Here is a 20,223-nt window from a genome sequence, read left to right as displayed (position 1 = left end):
CCTCAGTGAGTCAGCATCAAAAGGAGCATCAAGCTTGTGTTTCCATTTCGGTCTGATGATAACTTGGTCTCCTGTGTGGAACACAGTTCTCCGAGCACAATGGTGTCTTTTCGCATAGGTCTTCATTTTTCTTTTGTGAGACGAATCAGTGGTTAGAAGTTTATCAATGTCAATAGATCTCTCAGTGGCCCATTGTGCCAATTTGGTTCGAATTACCCTCCCAAACATTAAGGTGGCAGGGCTCCCATCCCTGGTAGAATGAAGAGTTGACCTGTATGCATGAAACATAGACTAAAGAATTCAAGTGATCAACGGTCTTGAGAATACTCATAAATATCTTGACCACACCATTTGCCTGTGGCCAGAGAGGTGTGCTTTTCAGATGCTTGACCTTTTAATGTCTCATATATAACTTGAACAGTAACTGGGCATACGAAGGAAGGATCTCAGCATAGTTACATCTTGCGGGGTAGAAGAGGGTAAAAAAGCCTGTACTTTATTTAGATCTGAAGTCTTTTCCCATCAGAAAAGGTATGACCAAAGAACTTGAGTTTAGTTTCATGAAACTCATACTTTGGCGCATTTAAAGTGAGAGCTATATCGGCAACTATACAACACACTTGTGTAAGCACTTAATCGTGGTCCTTTTGTGTGGCTCCATAAACTAGTATGTCACAACTGTAATGTAAATAGTTTGTGACTGGTTGTATTGTTTGACAAATGACATCCTGGAAAAGTTTGGCAGCTGATGACACTCTAAAACATAGCCTTGTAGCCTTTTGTATCAAAACATACCAACATGAGTTGGAAAGGCAGTAATGTCCCTGCAGTTCTATTCCATTTTGAGCTGATGATAACCTTTGTTCAGATCAAGGTGGCAAATGACTCTAGCTCCATTCAGTTGCGTAATCATGTCAGGAATGAGAGGACCTGGATGTTGTCCTCTTTTGATTGCCTTGTTTGCCTAAAGCATATCAACGCGGATGCACACAACTCCTCCACTATCCTTTTTGGGCACTACCACTATGGGTGATGCCCATGGAGTTAGAACAGTGGATCGCTCAATGATGACATGCTGTAATAAAGCATCAAGTTCTTTCTCAACAGCCTCTCATAAATGGAATTCAATTTGACAATGTCATTGAATTACAGGACGGATGTCCTCATTTCTGTGAAGTTGCACTTTCATGGTCTTAAGTCTTCCTAATCCATGAAACAAAGATGGACACCGTTTCATTATCTCATGATAAGCATTGATATTGTAGTTTACAGAAATTAGCCCCATTTCAGCAGTGGTACTGAAACTGAGTAAACATGAGCTCGACAAAGTAATTGGTGCCTGAACATTCATATTTTATGCTTCACAGTTGATATGAATAAAGCCTGACTTTGCATTGGCATTAAAGCGGTATTGTGTACACTTTGGTTATTGAATGAGTTAAATGGGGCACTGGAAACAATTTATTGTACTTTACCATCGCATAATGTTTATGGACGTAGCACTGCCTACAATAAAATGTATGGAGCACCCATTCACTTTCAGTGTGATCTTGGAGCAGTGACCCAGTGAATTTGTCACTTTCACTTGTGGGCCTAGCTTTGACCGGCATTCTCCCTTGCAAGATGCTAATCCTACATATGCATGTCGTCCAGCACTCAACATTAACATTAAACACCCATCTACCTCACTTTCACTTGACACTGATGGTGACAAACTCTTAGATGAAGAATTTTACAACAATCAATATTGTTCAGTTTCTACTTGCCTCAACTTATGTTGCCACTTGGCTTTGTGGGTGACCAGAGAAAGTTGCATCTGGAACTTTCTGGCATCAATTTTGTTTTTTCAACGTGACGCACTTGATCTTGCCTCCCTTTGCAAACTGTTGCAAAATGGTTCTCTTTTCCACAGCCTTTGCATACCCATCCAATGGAGTGACTTTTATCCTCATGTGGTAAGGAAAATCCACATTGAAAAATCATATTTTTACGGAGACTTACTTTTTACACTCAGCACTGATGCATTTTAAGCTGTTCCAGCCTCCATGTTAGCAGCTTATCCATAAGCTCTTTCTTCTGCTCTGGGAGCCATGAGACTCATTCCAAACTGAGTGTCTCTTTCAGTGTTCGTCATCTGAAGAAATCAGAAAGGCAGCCATCTATTTCCCCGAGAGGCATAGTCTCTTTATCGTTTAACTCATTGAACTTGCAATGCTTTATGAGTGAATCAAGGCTTTCTACAAACTCATCCATAGTTTCACTAGCTTTCTGTCTTTCCCGACTAAAGCTGTACCTTTCATAGTCAACATCCGGCATTGGATTGAACTTGGTGTTTAACGCCTCTGTGACATGAAGTTTCATCACTTCATCACCTTGAGGTATTTTCTTTATCATTGCTTTTTCTCCTTCACCTGCTAAATGCTTTAGATATTTAATAATATTTATGTCAATATGCTTTTTGAAGTGTATCAATGAAAACATTGAAGGTTTCCATCCAGACAGTTCACATGTCACCAATATATTGGTGGTGTCGAAGGGAAGTGGTAGTTTTAGGAAGGCGGCAGCATCATAACCTGTGGATCTTTATGCTACTGGGATTGGTCTGGCGGCATCTGCTGCCCGCTTGTGCCAGCACCTTTGCTATGCACTAGCACATGCTGAAATTTCTTTCAGCGCACCTGCTTTCCAGTTGTAAGGCACTGTTGTCTACTTTGGTGGTGAGTAGCAGCTTTATTTCTTGCATGGGTTCTTCATGCTTCTCACCTCTTTGCATTGTATTAAGATTCTATTGCCTTTAGCGTTTCTTTTCATTGGCCTGCTTCTGCTCACAGCATTCTCTTGCACCTGGCTATCACCACTCATTGCAATTTCCATACATGGTTGTCTCTGCCTTTAGCATTCTCTTGCACTCAGTAATTACGGCCTTTAGCGCTTCTCCGTATCTGGTTGTCGCTGCCTTTAGGGTTGTTGTACTGTATGAATGACAGCTATGTCAAGTTTTGGTGCAGTACCTCTTGTCTCAATTTTAGAAGCAAATTTCTTGCAGAAAACAAACAAACTTTCTGTACGGTCTTCACTTTCTTCACATACCTTGCACTGGATGGAGTGGTGCTTTGACTCCACATATGCCAACTCTCGATTTTCACTTAGACTGAGGCATATGTGGCACATGTGAGCAGTCTGCTGGACCATGGCAAACTCTCCGGGAGAGTACTCTCACTTCTGAGTGTCACTGGGTTTACATAATCCCCTATCTTGTCACCATTTGTAGCGTCCAACCACAGCCCAGGTACATGCAAATAATCACACCACACAAGGAGCTTGGAATAACATGTCTTTATTCCTCAGCGTGTAACCGCTAACTGAACATTCTACATCATAAATCCCATCACTCATGCACTCACATCAAGGTTTTATGGAGTCAATCAGGAACCAAAAGTGTCCTATCATCTTCTACTCACAAGACACTACAAGATTCAAGATATTGTGCATGTAATTTTTGTTTGTTCGAATGCGATGATGGTGGAGGCTAGAAATCAAGTTATAACATCTCTGTGTTCTGAGTATAAAATATCTAAAATTGTTGAATTGATTGTTTTAGCAAAGTCACCTCCTAATAAACTAGTTTGTTATAATATTTAAAGTTTTTTTTAAATATTTTTAGTAATGTATTAATTGCTAAGGGCTTGCATTGAGATTGTTGGTTTGTAAACTTTCTTCTATTAAATTGAAAACATATTATTGTAAATAGTTTTGATCACTGATGAGAAGGCCCCGTTTTGCCTTCTGTGCCCCCGTGATCGGTGCCCTCTGTTTCTTTCTGTGCCCCCGTGATTTGTGCCCCGTTTTGCCTTCTGTGCCCCCGTGATCTGTGCCCTCTGTTTCTTTCTGTGCCCCCGTGATCTGTGCCCCGTTTTGCCTTCTGTGCCCCCGTGAGCTGACTATTATGAGCATTGCTCCACTGTGTAAATGACTATGTGTAACAGTAATGAGTATTTTCTAATTTCCTTTTTGATGTACTGAAGTAATAATCTCAAATTTTATCTTTGGATTGTAGCTATAAATATGTAATGTGCATTTATTAATACAGTTGCTCCAACTATTATGTGATATTGACCACATTTATTTCACTGACATTGCATCAAAGATTTTTCACAAAGACTTTCACCTGCAAACACTGTGATGCACAAAGGGGCTGCATGGGAAGGGCAGATCAGCACTCGGAAAGGCTGCAAGGAACGTGGGAGACTCATAGAGACAATGCAGGTGGAGGAGAATGGGAGAGAGTTGTCAATAGACTTAGGGCTGATGTGTGGCAGTGTTAGAATTGGGGGTCTCTGGTTGGCACAGGTATGCACTTGTGACAAATAGGGACCCTCTCCTCTAGTCAGAGTAAGGGGGTACACTCCTAAAATAACCCCTGCTCACCCCCTTGGTAGGTTGGCACGAGCAGACAGGCTTATCTCAGAGGTAGTGTGTAAAGCATTTGTGAACACATACAGTACCAAGTGACAACACTACAGATGGACACCACACAGGTTTTATATAAAAAATAAGTATTCTTTGTATAAATTTTACCACAAGACCCTTAAACAACAAAAATACACAATACTGTTACTTTAGATGGTAGAAGTTTGCTTAGTTCTCTTAAGTTCTTAACTGCAACACTTTAAGTCAATGTACCTTTTAGATGCGACACGCAGGGCAATGAAAGTGTTGCAACGATGTTGATGCGGTGAAGTTTTTGGTGCAAAGAAATAAAGACGTGAAGATCTTCCAGATGCGGCCTGCTTCTCCGATGTTGCAAGAGGCCTCGACTCGATGCGTCAGCTGCAGCGGCGACACCCTTTACTCGATGCGATGACAGCGGCCTTGGCAGCGACACTCTTCTCCAACATTTGCGAGACGCTTCTGCTCAATGCGATGTTGCAGCGGCGACACCCCTTTACGCAATGCGAGGACAGCAGCTCCGACGGCGACACGCTTCTCCGTGGATGCGAGGCACTTTTATTGATGCAGTGCAATGCGACAACTACGATGGCTGCGATGGCGACACGCTTCTTCCTCGATGCGAGACCCTTCTCTTGATGCGATGCAATGCGTCAGCTAAGATGGCTGCGATGGCGACACGCTTCTTCGGCGTTGCGAGACACTTCCTTGATGATGCGAGATGCTTCCGCTCTAAGCGAAGCTGCAGCGGCGACACACTTTACGAGTTGCGACGACAGCAGCTCCGACGGCGGCACGCTTGTCCTCCTTGAGTCGCGCTTCCAGCTCCTTGCGACACGCAGTCCCTCAGAAGGCCCAACAACAGCAGCAGGCACTTCCAAAGAACTCTGGGGAACTGGGGGGTGAAGTCTGTTGTTCCTGGGATTTCAGCAGGAGGCAAGCTCTATTCCAAGCCCTTGGAGATCTTTTTAAGCACAAGTTGAAATAAAGTCTTTTTTTAGTCTTTCTCCTCTCCTTCAGCAGCAGGGCAACCACTGCAGGCCAATACCCTAGGTCAGGGACAGTACTCCTCCTTACAGCTTTCCCAGTTCCTTCTCCTCAGGCAGAGGTTCTTCTTGTCAAGCAGGATCTAATTTCTTGGGAGCAGGGTCCCAATACTTATACCCCTAATTCCTTTGTTCCTCTGGGGTAGAGGGGCCTTTGCCCAGTCCAAACCAGTTCCTTAGCACTTTGTTGACATGACTCTGACTTTCTATTCAGGGTGCAGGGCAGAGACATCAGCCGCTCCACAGGAGGTGGAGCCAGCATTGTGGTGGCAGAGCACAGCCCTATTCAGAGTCCAGGTGCACTCCTCCCACCCATCTGGATGTCAATCTCTCTATTCACCACCAGGCTACCTAGCCCTGCCCCTCTGAATTTCCCCAGCCCTGTCACTCACACAAACCAGACAGGCAGATACACATCATAGCAGAGGCGGGCTGAAATGGTTAGGCAAGCAAATACCAACTTTCTAAAAGTGGTATTTGCAAACACAGAATATTAAAATTAACTTTACTAAAAGATGTATTTTATAATTCTGAGTTCAGGCATACTAAACTCGATTTTCTACCATGTTCCCTGGGTCTGTTAGGATCATAGAATGTAACAATTCTAACAGCCCATTCTGGCCTATGGAGAACAGGTAGCCTTGCAATAGTGAAAAACGAAAATGGCTGTTATTCACTATTAGGACATGCCACACACATCAGGGCTTGTCCTACCTTATGCTTACAATGCACGCCGCCCTTGTGCCTACCATAGGGGTGACTAATATGAAGTTAAGGGAAGGTTTAGGGACTGGGAAGTAGGTGCACTTGCCCAGTCAGCATGACAGTACCAGACTGCACGCAGGTTCTGCAATGGCAGTCCTTAGACACATCTTACTAGGCCGCTTCTGTGGGTGGCACAACCAGTGCTGCAAGCCCACCAGCAGCATTTGTATTTACAAGCCCTGGGCACTCCTGGTGCACTTTACTGGGGTCTGACAGTAAACCAAATAAGCCAATCGTGGAATCCAACCAACAGATACATTTTAAATAGGGAGCACTTGCACTGTGGCACTGGTTGGCAGTGGCACAGTGCTCTGAGCAGCTAACACCAGCAAAACACATGAGGCACAACGACAAAAAGTGGAAGGGAGACTCATGCCAAGGTGCCAGGTCTAACAGGCAGCATGACAGGGGAGGCTATGCACTCAGAGATGGTGAAGAGTAGCCTGGTGGAAGAATGGTGGATCAGCATGAAAGTGTGCCTACCAGGTGCATACAAATGGTGAATAGTGGCTTGGTGCAAGGCGGGTGATGGAACGGGGCTTTATGACAGGGCCACTGGGCACACAGAGATATTTAACAGAGACCCAGCAGGAAGAACGTGAAACAGCAGGGGCACATGATGGACTTACTGTGTGCAAACAGATGAGAAACCAGGCAGTTAATATATCAGCAGGGGTTTAGGTATTGTGTTGCCAAACAGGCAAATGCACCAGGTGAGTGCTTTTTGGCATGCGGCTGCATAACCATGTTCTACTAGAACATCCTGATCAGATGGAGTTCCTGTTCTATTGTGACATCCTGATGGGCGGGCTTACATATTCTACTTGTGTGATGAGATCTATCTTGAAGAGATGGTTGCTACTTGTCATTGCTCAGTACTTGGTTGCACCCCAAGACAATGGGTGTTGGACATGTTTGCTGTGTGATAAGTTGCATTATGAGAGGATAGACTATTATAATTACTGGTTCTTACTATGGTTCTTATCCTGAGAAGTTGGACTATTGCATGTTCTACTACTTGCTTGTGAGGAGTTACCTCATTATAGGAAGCACTATCAGAATATTTTCGACTCATGCTGTATTCTGGGTTGCATCCGATTGGGAGGATTTTTTGTATTGAGAATTATGATTTTCAAGAATTTCTGTGCTCAGTCATTAGTGTTCAGTGAGTGGTCTCTGAGTGCAGCTCATGGGTGCATTACACCATCTAGTGTAGTGAGCAATTTTCTTTCATCTTATAAGTACCATTTTTGATTTTCTTGCTCTTGAGGTACATGTAAAATAATTTTGAATATCCTACGTGGGATTTCTAACCCTAGGGAACTAAAGGGCCTTGTAAAAATATGTTGTTATCCGTAGGTAGAGCCCTAACGGGCTCCATGTAGAGTTTTGAGATGACAGGAGACAGTAGTTTACCTTAGGGGACTACTCAAGCGATACAGATCTTTTATTACCTGGAGGTGCCCATGTGAACAAACTGATGTAATTGAAAAGGTTAGAGGAGAAACTGTGAAGCACATTGCCAGTGAATCCCAATGAAGACTCTAGGGTGTGGGTGAGGATTGGATAGTCTACTGTGTCAAAGACAGCTGGGAGGTCCAGTAATATCAAGAGTCATCACCCTCTGTGATCAGGAAGGAGTCACCTACAATGTGTATGGTAGCTGTCTCCATGCTACAGAATGGTCTGAAGGCAGATTGGTAGTGTGTGATCAGAGGTTAATAGTGGACTGTGCCTAAGGCTACGAAGAGGGGCCTAGAATTGTAATTAAAAGCCCTCTTTAATGTAGAAGCTGGATTTTTTATCACAATTATGAAAATGCTACTTTTAGAAAGATGGTTTATTATTATCCCAACCATTTGCTGACTGCTGCTTGTATCCTAGGTTACATGACTAGGTGTAGTTGGTGCATTGCTCCTAAACTTAGAGACAAAGGGAAGCTAATTGTTGGCATGATGGGCCACTTTGAGTTAACTACGGGGAGGAACTTAACCTACCACACTTGCACATCACATATGTCAAGACCTGGAGCATTCTCACAAAGGGTTTGAGACTAGTCTATTCTGACCCCAGAAAATCTGCTGGAACTTCCAACTTGGAGCAATTGGACATGTTGTGTTTGGTGTCTAAAGAATTGAAATTAAAAGCTCTCTTTAATGGGGAAGCTGGATTGTTTATCACAATTATGAAAATGCTACTTTTTGAAAGATAAAGCAAACACAAGGAGATGATAGACGGAGTGCTGAAACTTTTTAGACACTCACCCCCAGTCACAGATCTGGGTTGAATCTATCATCATTCTTTAGCTCACATCACCACCCCACTTCAGACATAGCTAAATGCAAATCAGTATTGATCCTGTGCCTCATGGGAACAGTCCAGCTCAAACTGCCAAGCCATGTCTTCCCTCGCCCGGAAACAAGAATTCTGGGACCAATTACGTGGTAACACTCCTCATCAGCCAGGCTAGCTTGAATCCACTGGCAAAGTGAGAAAGGGTCCCACATCTCGGGAATACCTTGTCAACTTAGGGCGAACAAAGCGCTGAAACTTTTTAGACACTCACCCCCAGTAACAGATCTGGGTTGAATCCATCATAATTCTTTAGCTCACTTCGCCACCCCAGTTCAGACATGGCTATATGCAAATCAGTCTTGACCCTGTGCCTCATGGAAACAGTCCAGCCCGGAATGCCAAGCTATGTCTTCCCTGGACCAGAAACACACATCCTGAGACTGGTTTCGGGGTAACACCCCTCATCAGCCAGGCTAGGTTGAATCCAGTGGCAAAGTGAGCGAGGTACCCACGTATGGCCAAACCCTGCCAACTTAGGTACAACAAAGCAAACACAAGGAAATGATAGACGGAGCGCTGAAAATTTTCAGACACTCGCCCCCAGTAACAGATCTGGGTTGAATCCATCATCATTCTTTAGCTCACTTCGCCACCCCTGTTCAGACACGGCTACAGCAAATCAGTCTTGACCCTGTGCCTCATTGGAACAGTCCAGCCAGAGCTACCAACCCATGTCTTCCATGGACCGGAAACAAGCATCTTGGGACTGGATTCAGGGTAACACCCCTCATCAGCCAGGCTAGCTTGAATCCAGTGGCAAAGTGAGCAAGGGACCCATGTCTGGGCATACCCTGCCAACTTAGGGTGAACAAAGCAAACACAAGGAGATGATAGAAGGAGCGCTGACATTTTTCAGAGACTCACCCCCAGTAACAGATCTGGGTTGAATCCATCATCATTCTTTAGCTCACTTCGCCACCCCTGTTCGAACACGGCTACAGCAAATCAGTCTTGACCCTGAGCCTTATTGAAACAGTCCAGCCAGAACTACCAAGCCATGTCTTCCATGGACCGGAAACAAGCATCTTAGGGCCGGTTTCAGGGTAACACCTCTCATCAGCCAGGCTCGCTTGAATCCAGTGGCAAAGTGAGCAAGGGACCCATGTCTGGGCATACCCTGCCAACTTAGGTACAACAAAGCAAACACAAGGAAATGATAGACGGAGCGCTGAAACTTTTCAGACACTCACCCCCAGTCACAGATCTGGGTAGAATTCATCATCATTCTTTAGCTAGCGTTGCCACCTCAGTTCAGACACGTCTGTATGCTAATCAGTCTTGATCCTGTGCCTCATGGGAATAGTCCAGATTTAGGACCAGATCTCTGTACTGGGGTGAATGTATGACATTGTTTTGCATTCTGTCCATCAATTGTTCTTTTTGCATTTGTTACCCCGAGTGGGACGGGTATGCCCAGATGTGGGTCCTGTGCTCCCCATACCACTAGAGTCAAGCTACCCTGGCTGATGAGGGGTAAAACCATGAAACCGGTCCTAGGAAGCTTGTTTCCAGTTCAGGGAGGACCTGGCCTGGAGGTTTTTGGCTGGACTGTTCCCATTGGGCGCAGGGTCAAGACTGATTTGCATATGGCGAGGTTAAAACTGGAATGGCATGGGGAGAAGAAAAAAAGAATTGATGGATTTAGGTCCAGATTTCTGTACTGGGGTGAATGTATGACATAGTTCTGCATTCTGTCCATCAATTGTTCTTTTTGCATTTGTTACCCCGAGTGGGACGGGTATGCCCAGATGTGGGTCCTGTGCTCCCCATACCACTAGAGTCAAGCTACCCTGGCTGATGAGGGGTGAAACCACGAAACCGGTCCTAGGAAGCTTGTTTCCAGTTCAGGGAGGACCTGGCCTGGAGGTTTTTGGCTGGACTGTTCCCATGGGGCGCAGGGTCAAGACTGATTTGCATATGGCTAGGTTAAAACTGGAATGGCATGGGGAGAAGAAAAAAAGAATTGATGGATTTAGGTCCAGATTTCTGTACTGGGGTGAATGTATGACATTGTTCTGCATTCTGTCCATCAATTGTTCTTTTTGCATTTGTCACACCGAGTGTGACGGTTATGCCCAGACGTAGGTCCAGTGCTCTCCAGGAAACTTGAGTCCAGCTATCCTGGCTTATGGAGGGTGAAACCCTGTAATCGGTCCTAGGATGCTTGTTTCCAGTTCAGGGAGGACTTGGCCTGGCAGTTCGGGCTAGACTGTACCCATTGGGCGCAGGGTCAAGATTGATTTGCATATGGCTGGGTTCAAATTGGAATGTCATGGGGAGCAAAAACAAATGATGGATATAGGCCCAGATCTCTATACTGGGGTGAATATATGACATTGTTCTGCATTCTGTCCATCAATTGTTCTTTTTACTTTTAGAAAGATGGCATATTCTTATACCAACCATTTGGTGTCTGCTTCCTGTATCCTAGGTTACATGACTAGGTTTAGTTGACAGTTGGTCTTTGTGTATTGCTCCCAGACAGTTAGACAAAGAGAATTTGATTGTTGGCAATATGGGCCACTCTGAGGTACCTAAGGGGAGGATCTGTCACCTAACACATATGCCCATCACAAAGGCATTGCCTGGAGAACTCTCACAAAGTGTTTGCCACTAGTCTGTTGTGACTTCTGAGAGTCTGCTGTTACTTTCAACTGGGAGCAGGTGGACAGGTCATGTATGGTATCTAAGGAAATGTAATTAAAATCCCTCTTTAAGTGTTAAGCTGGATTTTCTATCACAATTATGAAAATGCCACTTTTAGGAAAATGGCATTTTCTTGTCAAGACTAATTGGTGTCTGCGGCCTGTTTCCTAGGCTGCATGACTAGATGTCGCTGGCAGTTGATCTTTGTGTATTGCTCCCAAACAGTGAGTCTTTGTGTATTGCTCCCAAACAGTGAGACAAAGGGAAGCTAGTTATTGGTAGGATGGGCCACTCTGAGTTAACTAAAGGATGGAGCTGTCTCCTATTATACTTGCACATCACAATAGCTCAGCCTGGGAACTCTCACAAAGGGTTTGACACTAGTCTATTGTGAAACCAGACAATCTAGAGTCAGTTTAAGGAGGCAACAATTCCAAGCACCTCTGGGTGGTGGAATCCTCTGGGAGATTATTCAACTTCAAAGTGTGTACCAGGTATAAATATTGGACACCAGACACCCGCGCTTAAGTCCTTGAGACTCTGCCAGCAAGTAGAACTGCTGTGCAGCGGAAAGAACTGCCACTCTGCTGGAATACTGCTCTGAAAGACTGCTGCTCTGATGTGCTGCTCTCCTACCCTTTTACCTGGATAAGAAGGACTGAACTAGCATCTCTAACCCCAGGACCCCATAGTGATAACAAGGGCAAGCTGGTTGGTCTCCTGAACAATAGCCCCAGGCATAACAGGCTTTCCACAGCCTTGAATCCAACACCTGGACTCTGCCATCTGTGAGCCCTACCCGGTCAAGTGGTGCCACCCAAGTCCATTACCCTTATCGGTGATCCTGAAGGTGCTCTGCTAGCCCATCTATAGACCCAGCAGAACCAAAAGCATCTCATCTGCTTCATGGTGCAACCCGGAGAATACCCAATGCATCACCTCTGCTGAATCGACTTTCCTGGCACAAAGAATTAGCATTGCCCTCCCAGACCACAGTTTCATTAGAACCGCCACTGCGCATTGCATTTTCGATGGCCCTCCCATTGCAAGCATCTCATCAACAGCAGCCGCAATGACAATTCAGGACTCTAATTCACAAGCCCTCTTGTCAAAGACCTCCTTGATGATGATGCAGGACCGTTCTTCGGAGCTCCTCACAATTTACTCTGTGTGATGCATCTCAAACCAGCACCTCAACTCACCTCGGCAGCACAACCCATACCCAACGCATTACTCTGCAATTCCTCGCAACCAGTATTTAACCCCTTCTGTGCCACGCCCTTTCCCCGTCCTGTGCCGTGCGTTGTATTAGTGGGTGGGGTTCATGACGAGATAGTCTCGTCATGGGCACAGCGCAACCATGCTCCATGACGAGACTATCTCGTCATGGGCACTGAAGAGGTTAAGGTTCTCTTGTTCAGCAGGCCTTACTGAGTCCCAGTGACAAGAATACGTTCCACCGCAAGTCAACCTGAGCTTGAGGCTAGGCCCAGTCCAGTGCAACCAGATATCCACAGTTTGAGTTTTATGCTTTCTGGTCTATTTTCACTTAAATCTTCTAAATTGCATATCTCCGGTTCTACTGATTGAACATTAAATTGGTGGTCAGAAAATGCACTGAGAACCTGTAGCTACCTACCTCCTTGCCTATCCGCCCAAGATGCATTACTGGTCGAATTGCCTTTTTGGCTTCTCCCACTATGTTCCTGTCTGCAGCATCAAATCCGTTTCAGTTGTTTTGATGTCAAATAGTTTTTTTAAATATAACATATTTTTCTAATTTGTTTGGAAGCATTCTTGTGTTCTGTTTTTGCTCTATTACTGTTTGTGTGCTTCATACATACTTAACACATTGCCTCTAAGTCAAGTCTGACTACCTTCTGTGCCAAGCTAAACAGGGTTAAGCACAGATTAATTTAGTGACTATTTTTGGTTCACTCTGCAAGGGATTGTGGCTGCTGCTTGACCAGAGCTCACACAATAGTTAGTCAAGAACCCAATTTCTTGCAATCTCCATTTATTTTCTTGTTTTCATAAGATGTACTTGTACGCAGCAATTTTTTGTACGACGGCGCTCAGGATTTAGGGTTGGAGGGTTGAGTCTTCCACAGAGCATTGCGTCCTACAAATTTTTAAGAGCAGTGTTTAGATGTTCAATCAGTCAATCGGGGGGTTGTATAGCACAGCTATCTAGATGTTGAAGATTCTGTTCGCATCTGTGGTGTGCAAAAGGAAGTTAAGCAAAGTGATTAGTACTCTGAAGAAGTGGACTGTTAGTTTGTTTCCTTTTCAGTTGATCTTGGTATTGTGCAGTAGTGTGGAGGCTGGAGAAAATGTTTATGAAGTGATCCAGGCTACATCCACTGGGGCCTTACAATGTATTTTGGAAAAGGCTATCTGGATGGATCAAAGATGAACCAAGTGTATTGCCATCGCAGTGGATTGGCTTGGTGATCATTTGCTTGATTTCAAGAGTATTGAGTAGAGTATAGATGTCTTCCTTCATAGACTTTGTTCAGTAGTTGCCACATTGGTTGACATCTCTGAGGAAAGTGGGGTTTGTATGATGAAAAGAGACTGTCTTTGATATTATGAGAGGAAAGTGGCAGGTGAGGAGCTCAGCTGATTTTGGCAGTGCCACTAAAATTGCAGGGTCCAGAGGGCTTAATTCTGACTGCAAAACATCCTCCTTTTTTGTGTGTGTGGTCTGCATAGTTGATTCTGTTATCTGTATTGCTGATAAAGTCTACTTTAGTGGCTAGGAGCTACCATTGTATTCTGCGACTACTTACTCAACCTGTATTCTTTGGCAGACTTCATACATTTCCTTCTCCAATGTATCTTGTATGACCATTTATGGCTCGACATATTTATGCTTATGCTTTTATCCATTTGCAAAGTGATCTTTGCATTGTATGTTTGCCTCTGTATTTTTGGAAATTCTTCACATATTTTCAAATAATATTTATTGTACTTTCGAAGTAACTCTGCATATATTAATTTATTTTTGATGTTCTTGAGATTTCATGTGTACTCACTTCATTCACACCCTACTTAAATTATTATTTGACCTAATGCTCCGTATTTTAGTTTGTCATATGTTTCTTTTCTAAGCAAAGCTCTTGGGCACAAAAGCTGTCTCCCAAACCACTCAATACTGCTATGAATCCGGTATTGTCCACTAGTGTTATACGCTTCCTCATTATTTAGTGTTCTAGTCAAATAAGCATATCATTCCAGTGGAGTGCTACAAGCAAGGGCATAACCCTTGTGGTGATGGTGACTGCTAGTGATATTTTGATTTAAAAAAATGTATGTCTCCTAAAATTATCAGAAGCGAGCCATAGTTAATGATTCTATTCACACTACGTCATCTTTTGATTATTCAACACGTAATCATTCATCCCAACAGTAAGTCACCCATTTTACACAGAGTTGCTTACCTGCCAAGGAAGAAATTCCAAGATATTTGCACAGGTTCCATGAATGAACGGGCCTTCTCCCATTTTGCAGGCCATCATGTTTTGCAAAGCGAATGCGATGGAATATACTGCACTGTATACATTGTAGGTCACTCGCAATTGTTTTACATCATTGTAGCTAATCTGAAGGCTGTCTAGCTTTTCATTGCCGGTGCACAGTAGAGTTTGGTTGCTATGTAAGCTTGATTGGATGTTCTGGTCCAACCACTCACAGTCAAAAACTTCTTCCCAGAAGCCTTTGATGAATGGATCTTCTTGGGACCTAGATGGGTGAACTTCATTCAGATACTGTTCAAAGCCCAGCATCTCTCCGCTGTGGATTGCAAAACCAAGGGCACCATTGAGAATTCTGGAATATCTCTTATTTGAAAGGATAGGAGATGTTGACCAAGCTTCACTGGCAATCCAGACCTTTCCGCTTACATTCTGTCTCATTAGCTCTTCAATGATAGGAACAAGATTGCCCTCATTGGAAAATGTGATAATGACTGTTGCAGCTGAGTTTTTTATCACCTGGGCAATATGGAAGGCATTCCTGTTTGCAACATTAGTAAGAATGCTCTCAGAGAAGGCAATGCATACCCCTGACTTTGCAACCTCCATCTGGAGTGTCTGTATTGCCTGTTGCCCATAGTCTGTATCCTCAGCCAGGAGACCAACCCAGGTCCATCCAAAATAATTCACCAACTTGGCAAGTCCATGGGATTGAAAGTCATCACTTGGGATGGTGCGAAAAAAGGAAAGGAACTGGTTCCGGTCACTGAGGAATGGATTTGTAGAAAAGAAACTGACCTGTATTTTACAAAATAGTAACACACAAGATTGGCAGCTTTTACCTTTTGCTATATCAATTTAAATTATGTTCACATCGTTTAAAAATGGATCAGGTGTCTGTCTCACAAACTATTAATATAAATACAGAACTCATGAACAAGGACATGGAGGGACATGCAGTTATTTTCCAGGTTGCTTTGGTGATGTAGTTTGCTTAATATTAGTGCAAGGTGAAACGTAGGGCACAATAGGAGGATATTTGCTCACCTGGCCACCAGGGCACCGAGTAGATTGGAGAAATTAAGTCAGACTTTTGGCAGTGGAAAGTAGGCAAAGTCATGAAGAAGAATTCTGTTTCTCAGATGAACAAAGAACAATGCTAGACAACATTTTATGCTGCCTCTAAATCCTGCACAAAAAGGAACATTTTCAAATACTACAAAGTGTAAAAATAACCCACCTAAATGACAAAACATTACAACATAAGCACAAAATATGATATCCACAAACAATGCTCAAATAAATTATACAGATTCCGTGAACAGGTTCAATAGTCTGATTAAAGTAAACTAATTATCACGGTAAAGCAGCAATTCAGTATATATCAAAATGATACATTTTGATTGATTATTAGCTGGCTAATATCAGACAGTGGGTTCATAAGTGGCTTGGCTTCCCTGTGTATGTACTCATCATTTATCTGTGTAGAAAAAATGCAGTACACTCCCTAATGGTGAATCCTGGAAAATGTGCCAGGAGGAAGTTCTCCAAGAAGAGGTGCCATGTGGATCTATCTGTTTGAGTGCGCATGTGCACGTGTCTTGCTTTTTTGAACTCCAAAGTAAAACTCATCTAGGAAACATTCCAGCTATTTAGCAATAGTTCAAAAACACCACAACTCTATGCACCCCAATACTTTTAGAAATTATTTATAAAAAAACAAGCTGCAAGGGAGAAATATGTGCCTCCCTAATAACACCTATACAAATCCAAACCAGCTCCTTCAGCGTGAATTGCAGCAGTGGGAGCTTTACAATTGCAGTATTGTGCAAGGGGACACTTCCACATATGCTTTAATTGAGAATATGCTGGGTCCTTGTTTGTGCCTTGAAACGCTCTGATCTGCTCTCAGTTAATACCAATTAGAGTTGTATCAGGTCTGTGCTAATGTGTTCTCTGCTCCTCGGGTAATTTGATTTTACAGAAGGGGCAAGTGATTCTTGTTCTTCCCCTTCTGTAATATTAATCACACTTGTGCACATGTAGCATCTGAGAGATCTCAAGGGGTTGTTCCCTCATTTTCATGTTTGCAGCTATAAGTGCAATGATCAGCAAGTGTACCAATTTTATATTAAACCTCCTAATTTGCTGTCAGCTGCACCTCAACAAAATGTTAGGGTTTGTTTTAAAATTTGGTGGTCCGGCCTCCTTCTGCCAAGTCAATAGAGTACATTTCTTTGTCTCCCTGCTGGAGGTCCTGACAACCAAAATTTGGGCAGTGGACATTTCAAGCATTGACAGGAACCACGGTGAAGGCATCTAGTCGTAGAATCTCTGTTGGGCAGTTAATGCATTGATTAGGCTAAAAATCCAAAATTGATGGTTTACAGTATCTATGTCCAAACTGTGTCTTGTGTCGTGTGTGATAGCATTCTCATTGCATTCACCCTTTTTCTCTCCAGTGTGTAACCTGAGGATTATTTTTAAATCTGCTGTTTATTCCACCCTTCATCATGTTGGTGAAGAAATAAGGAACAACATTTGGAAACTGCATAGGCAATTGGAATGTGATGTTGAAGGTGAAACTTGAGATTATATATGGAGAGGTCTGCTGTTCCTGACTAGTAATCATAACCTATAACTCCAGAAAATAGAGAAGCCGGTAATTCCTTACCTGTGGGTACCGGTGTAGGCCCAGTATTCTTGCCATGAGGATCGAGCGTGTTGAGCTGGGATCCCCTATAATGGCTGCCAACTGGAACCCTGCCTGGCACTGGTAGTTTGGCACATGGTCTGCTCTGTTTGACAGTATCCACATGGTTCCTCTGATAGCTCGCTCCACTGCTGCACATGAGTCGTAGAGCTGGAATCCCAGGGTGATGTTTGGTAGAAAATATGGGTTCCTATTGATCTCTTCAATGGTAAATACCAGGGCATGGAGCCATTGGTAGCTCTGCATCCAAAACCTAAATTATGACAAGAGTGTTGGTCATATTTTAAAGAACTGTACAAGGGATTGTGTTGTCAATGATCAATCTTTTGAATGACTAGAAGAATAGTAATTGCTGAGTTGAAACAAGCCCATTCTTTAGGTGTAAAAATATCTAACTGAAGATGAGATTTACTGGATCTCCCAAAGTGATGCCATTTTATACTGTTGTGTCTTCTCTTCTTCTATCTTCTTTTGGGTAATGAATTGTATCATTGGTGTAGTCCTGATCCTCTGCAGAAGGTTTAGTGTAATTATCCTCTACAGGTTAGGGAGTCCCAGGAAGAAAGGGGGCAGAATTTACCAAGAATTCTCACACGCTAGTTATTAAACTGTCGATATCAACTACTTTACAAAGAGTGGTACAGCTCGGCAACTTATCAAATCACTTGAAAGATCTTAATATTGAACATATAAATCAATGTACTAGTTCTTCTTGCAGTTGCACAGCTGGACATTCGCAAAGCCCTGACTTTGCCACTGCAAAGGAGTGTGTTCAATGTACTAAAGATACATTGAGGGTCAAAGCATTTAGCAACCCACACCAATGCAAAAAAGTTGATGGGTGTGTAATGGGCATCCTTCATGGGCATCCTTCACTCCTTTGCAAGTCGGTATGCAATGTATCAATGGTTTGCAAGTGCAATTGCAGTCACAAATCTTTAATTGGTTTCTGACATCCAAAAGGTGGTTGCAAAAGATGAGCATAGTTAAAGCAGTAACTGAGTTACATACAGATCGTGAATGGTGGATAGAGAATAAAACTGTGGTCCTATGAGTTAATGAGCGTTTCCCAGTGCCAATCAAAATAAGTCAAAATATGTTCTTGCCCCTTAAAGAAACCTTTAAGTTCTTGAAGTTTTCAACTTCTGATAGATTTAAGAGTATGCGTTCATTCTTAGTCAATATTTAATTCATGTTTTTTTAACAAACATGCTGCTGCTGCCCGCCTGCTTGCTGGCTGTTTTCTAGTACATAACCAAAAAATAGGACATACCCTTTCAATAGCACAAGAGGACAGAGGTAACAAACATACCAAAAGATGCCCCTAGGGCATCACATAATTATATACAAAATACATTTTTTGGTCCACATATATGATATGTTAGAATTATTCATCATAGAGGGAGAACAAAATGAAAAGATATATTTAAACACTTTATTATATATAAAGTCTTCACAAAAGGCCACACCCTTCAACCACTGAGTTGAAATGTTATGCATACATATAACAGTATACAAACCAAACTTTTTATACACAAACATTACAAAATCTAAAGTTATAGTTAAACCATAAATTTATATTTTATGCAACTTTAAATCAATATAACTTTGTTCATTCTTTAACTACAAAGAATGTGGCCTAATGGCCAAGGCAGTCGCCCTCGGAGCGGGGGAACAAGGTTCGAATTCTCAGCAGGGACGCTCAATATTCTGTGAGTCTGGGCAAATCACTTAATCTCCCCGTGCATAACAAAAAAATGAATGTGTCTGTCTGTAACATAACTGGTGCTCATGTAAAGTGCACTGATACCTTCGGGTCTAGTTCGCACTATATAAAAGTCCACACAAAAAAAAAAACTGTACAAAAATTTACAATTGAAAACTTATATTTATAATTTACACAACAACTTCACGTTATTATAACTCTTTTTGCACAGTTTATTCGATTGCATTAACTATAACTGATGCCTTCTCTGAACATTGCTTATACCGTTGTATATTATCCCACTTGTACCATCTAAAATAATAGTACTTATGATAGTATCAATTCACTATAACGATGAGGTTTTTTAGTGGAATTATTGTACTGGCTGTGGATGCGACGCGAACTAGAAGATTGAATCGATACAGCATGCAAGATTGACATTGAGAACTCGTATTATTACAGAGGATTTGGTTTGGAGAATACTTCTTGTGGAAGGGATGAACAGACCTTGATCTAGAATACGTTAATTGTTGGGAGAAGAAGCAACTTCTTTTGAAGAGAACGTATATAAAAAGAACATATATTTTTCAACATATGGCATCTACATCAATGTATTAATATCTAGGAGCCCTGATGATGTCCCAAGGGGGACGAAACGCGTTGGCTGCTTAAGACTGTATAAATCAACTGACTGGTTGTATGAGATTTTACAAATCAACAGACTGTGCTGAGCAATTGACATAACTTGTTGGAGCAAGTTACATGAAATACTGAAAATAAAGAAGTGAACTGGAAGTTACTATTTGGATTGCATCATTCTGGACTACAATATTTGATTGTTGGATAGTTGTAACTTTTGCGCTCCTTCCGTTTGATTTATACTTATGATAATAGTTATGACATTGCAAATCATATCTTTTGTGTGAACAGAGAGCATGGTAGAGTGGCGAGTTATACCTAATGTAGTGTGCTTAAGGTGGTGTCTAAATTATAAATGGAAGGTATAACTATAACTTTAGAATGTGCAATGTGTATGCATTTTAAGTTTGGTTTGTGTATAGAAAGAAT

The 20,223-nt window shown here is 42.6% G+C and overlaps 1 protein-coding gene across 1 annotated transcript in view; it reads right to left on the bottom strand.

The window, feature by feature from the left end:
* The window catches only part of LOC146782714 (extracellular calcium-sensing receptor-like), a 61,099-nt gene that overhangs the window by 29,789 nt on the left and 11,087 nt on the right, over window positions 1-20,223 (bottom strand). The window contains exons 3-4 of the mRNA XM_085637202.1: window positions 17,412-17,703; window positions 14,705-15,535 (exon numbers count right to left, since the gene is read on the bottom strand). Coding sequence (XP_085493328.1) covers window positions 14,705-15,535; window positions 17,412-17,703 — 1,123 coding nt within the window. The remainder of the gene's footprint in view (window positions 1-14,704; window positions 15,536-17,411; window positions 17,704-20,223) is intronic.

The sequence above is a fragment of the Triturus cristatus genome, chromosome 12, assembly GCF_964204655.1.
Source record: "Triturus cristatus chromosome 12, aTriCri1.1, whole genome shotgun sequence".
Taxonomy (NCBI): domain Eukaryota; kingdom Metazoa; phylum Chordata; class Amphibia; order Caudata; family Salamandridae; genus Triturus; species Triturus cristatus.
The sequence above is the reverse complement of the archived record's forward strand: the minus strand, read 5'-3'. Positions and strand labels throughout refer to the sequence as shown.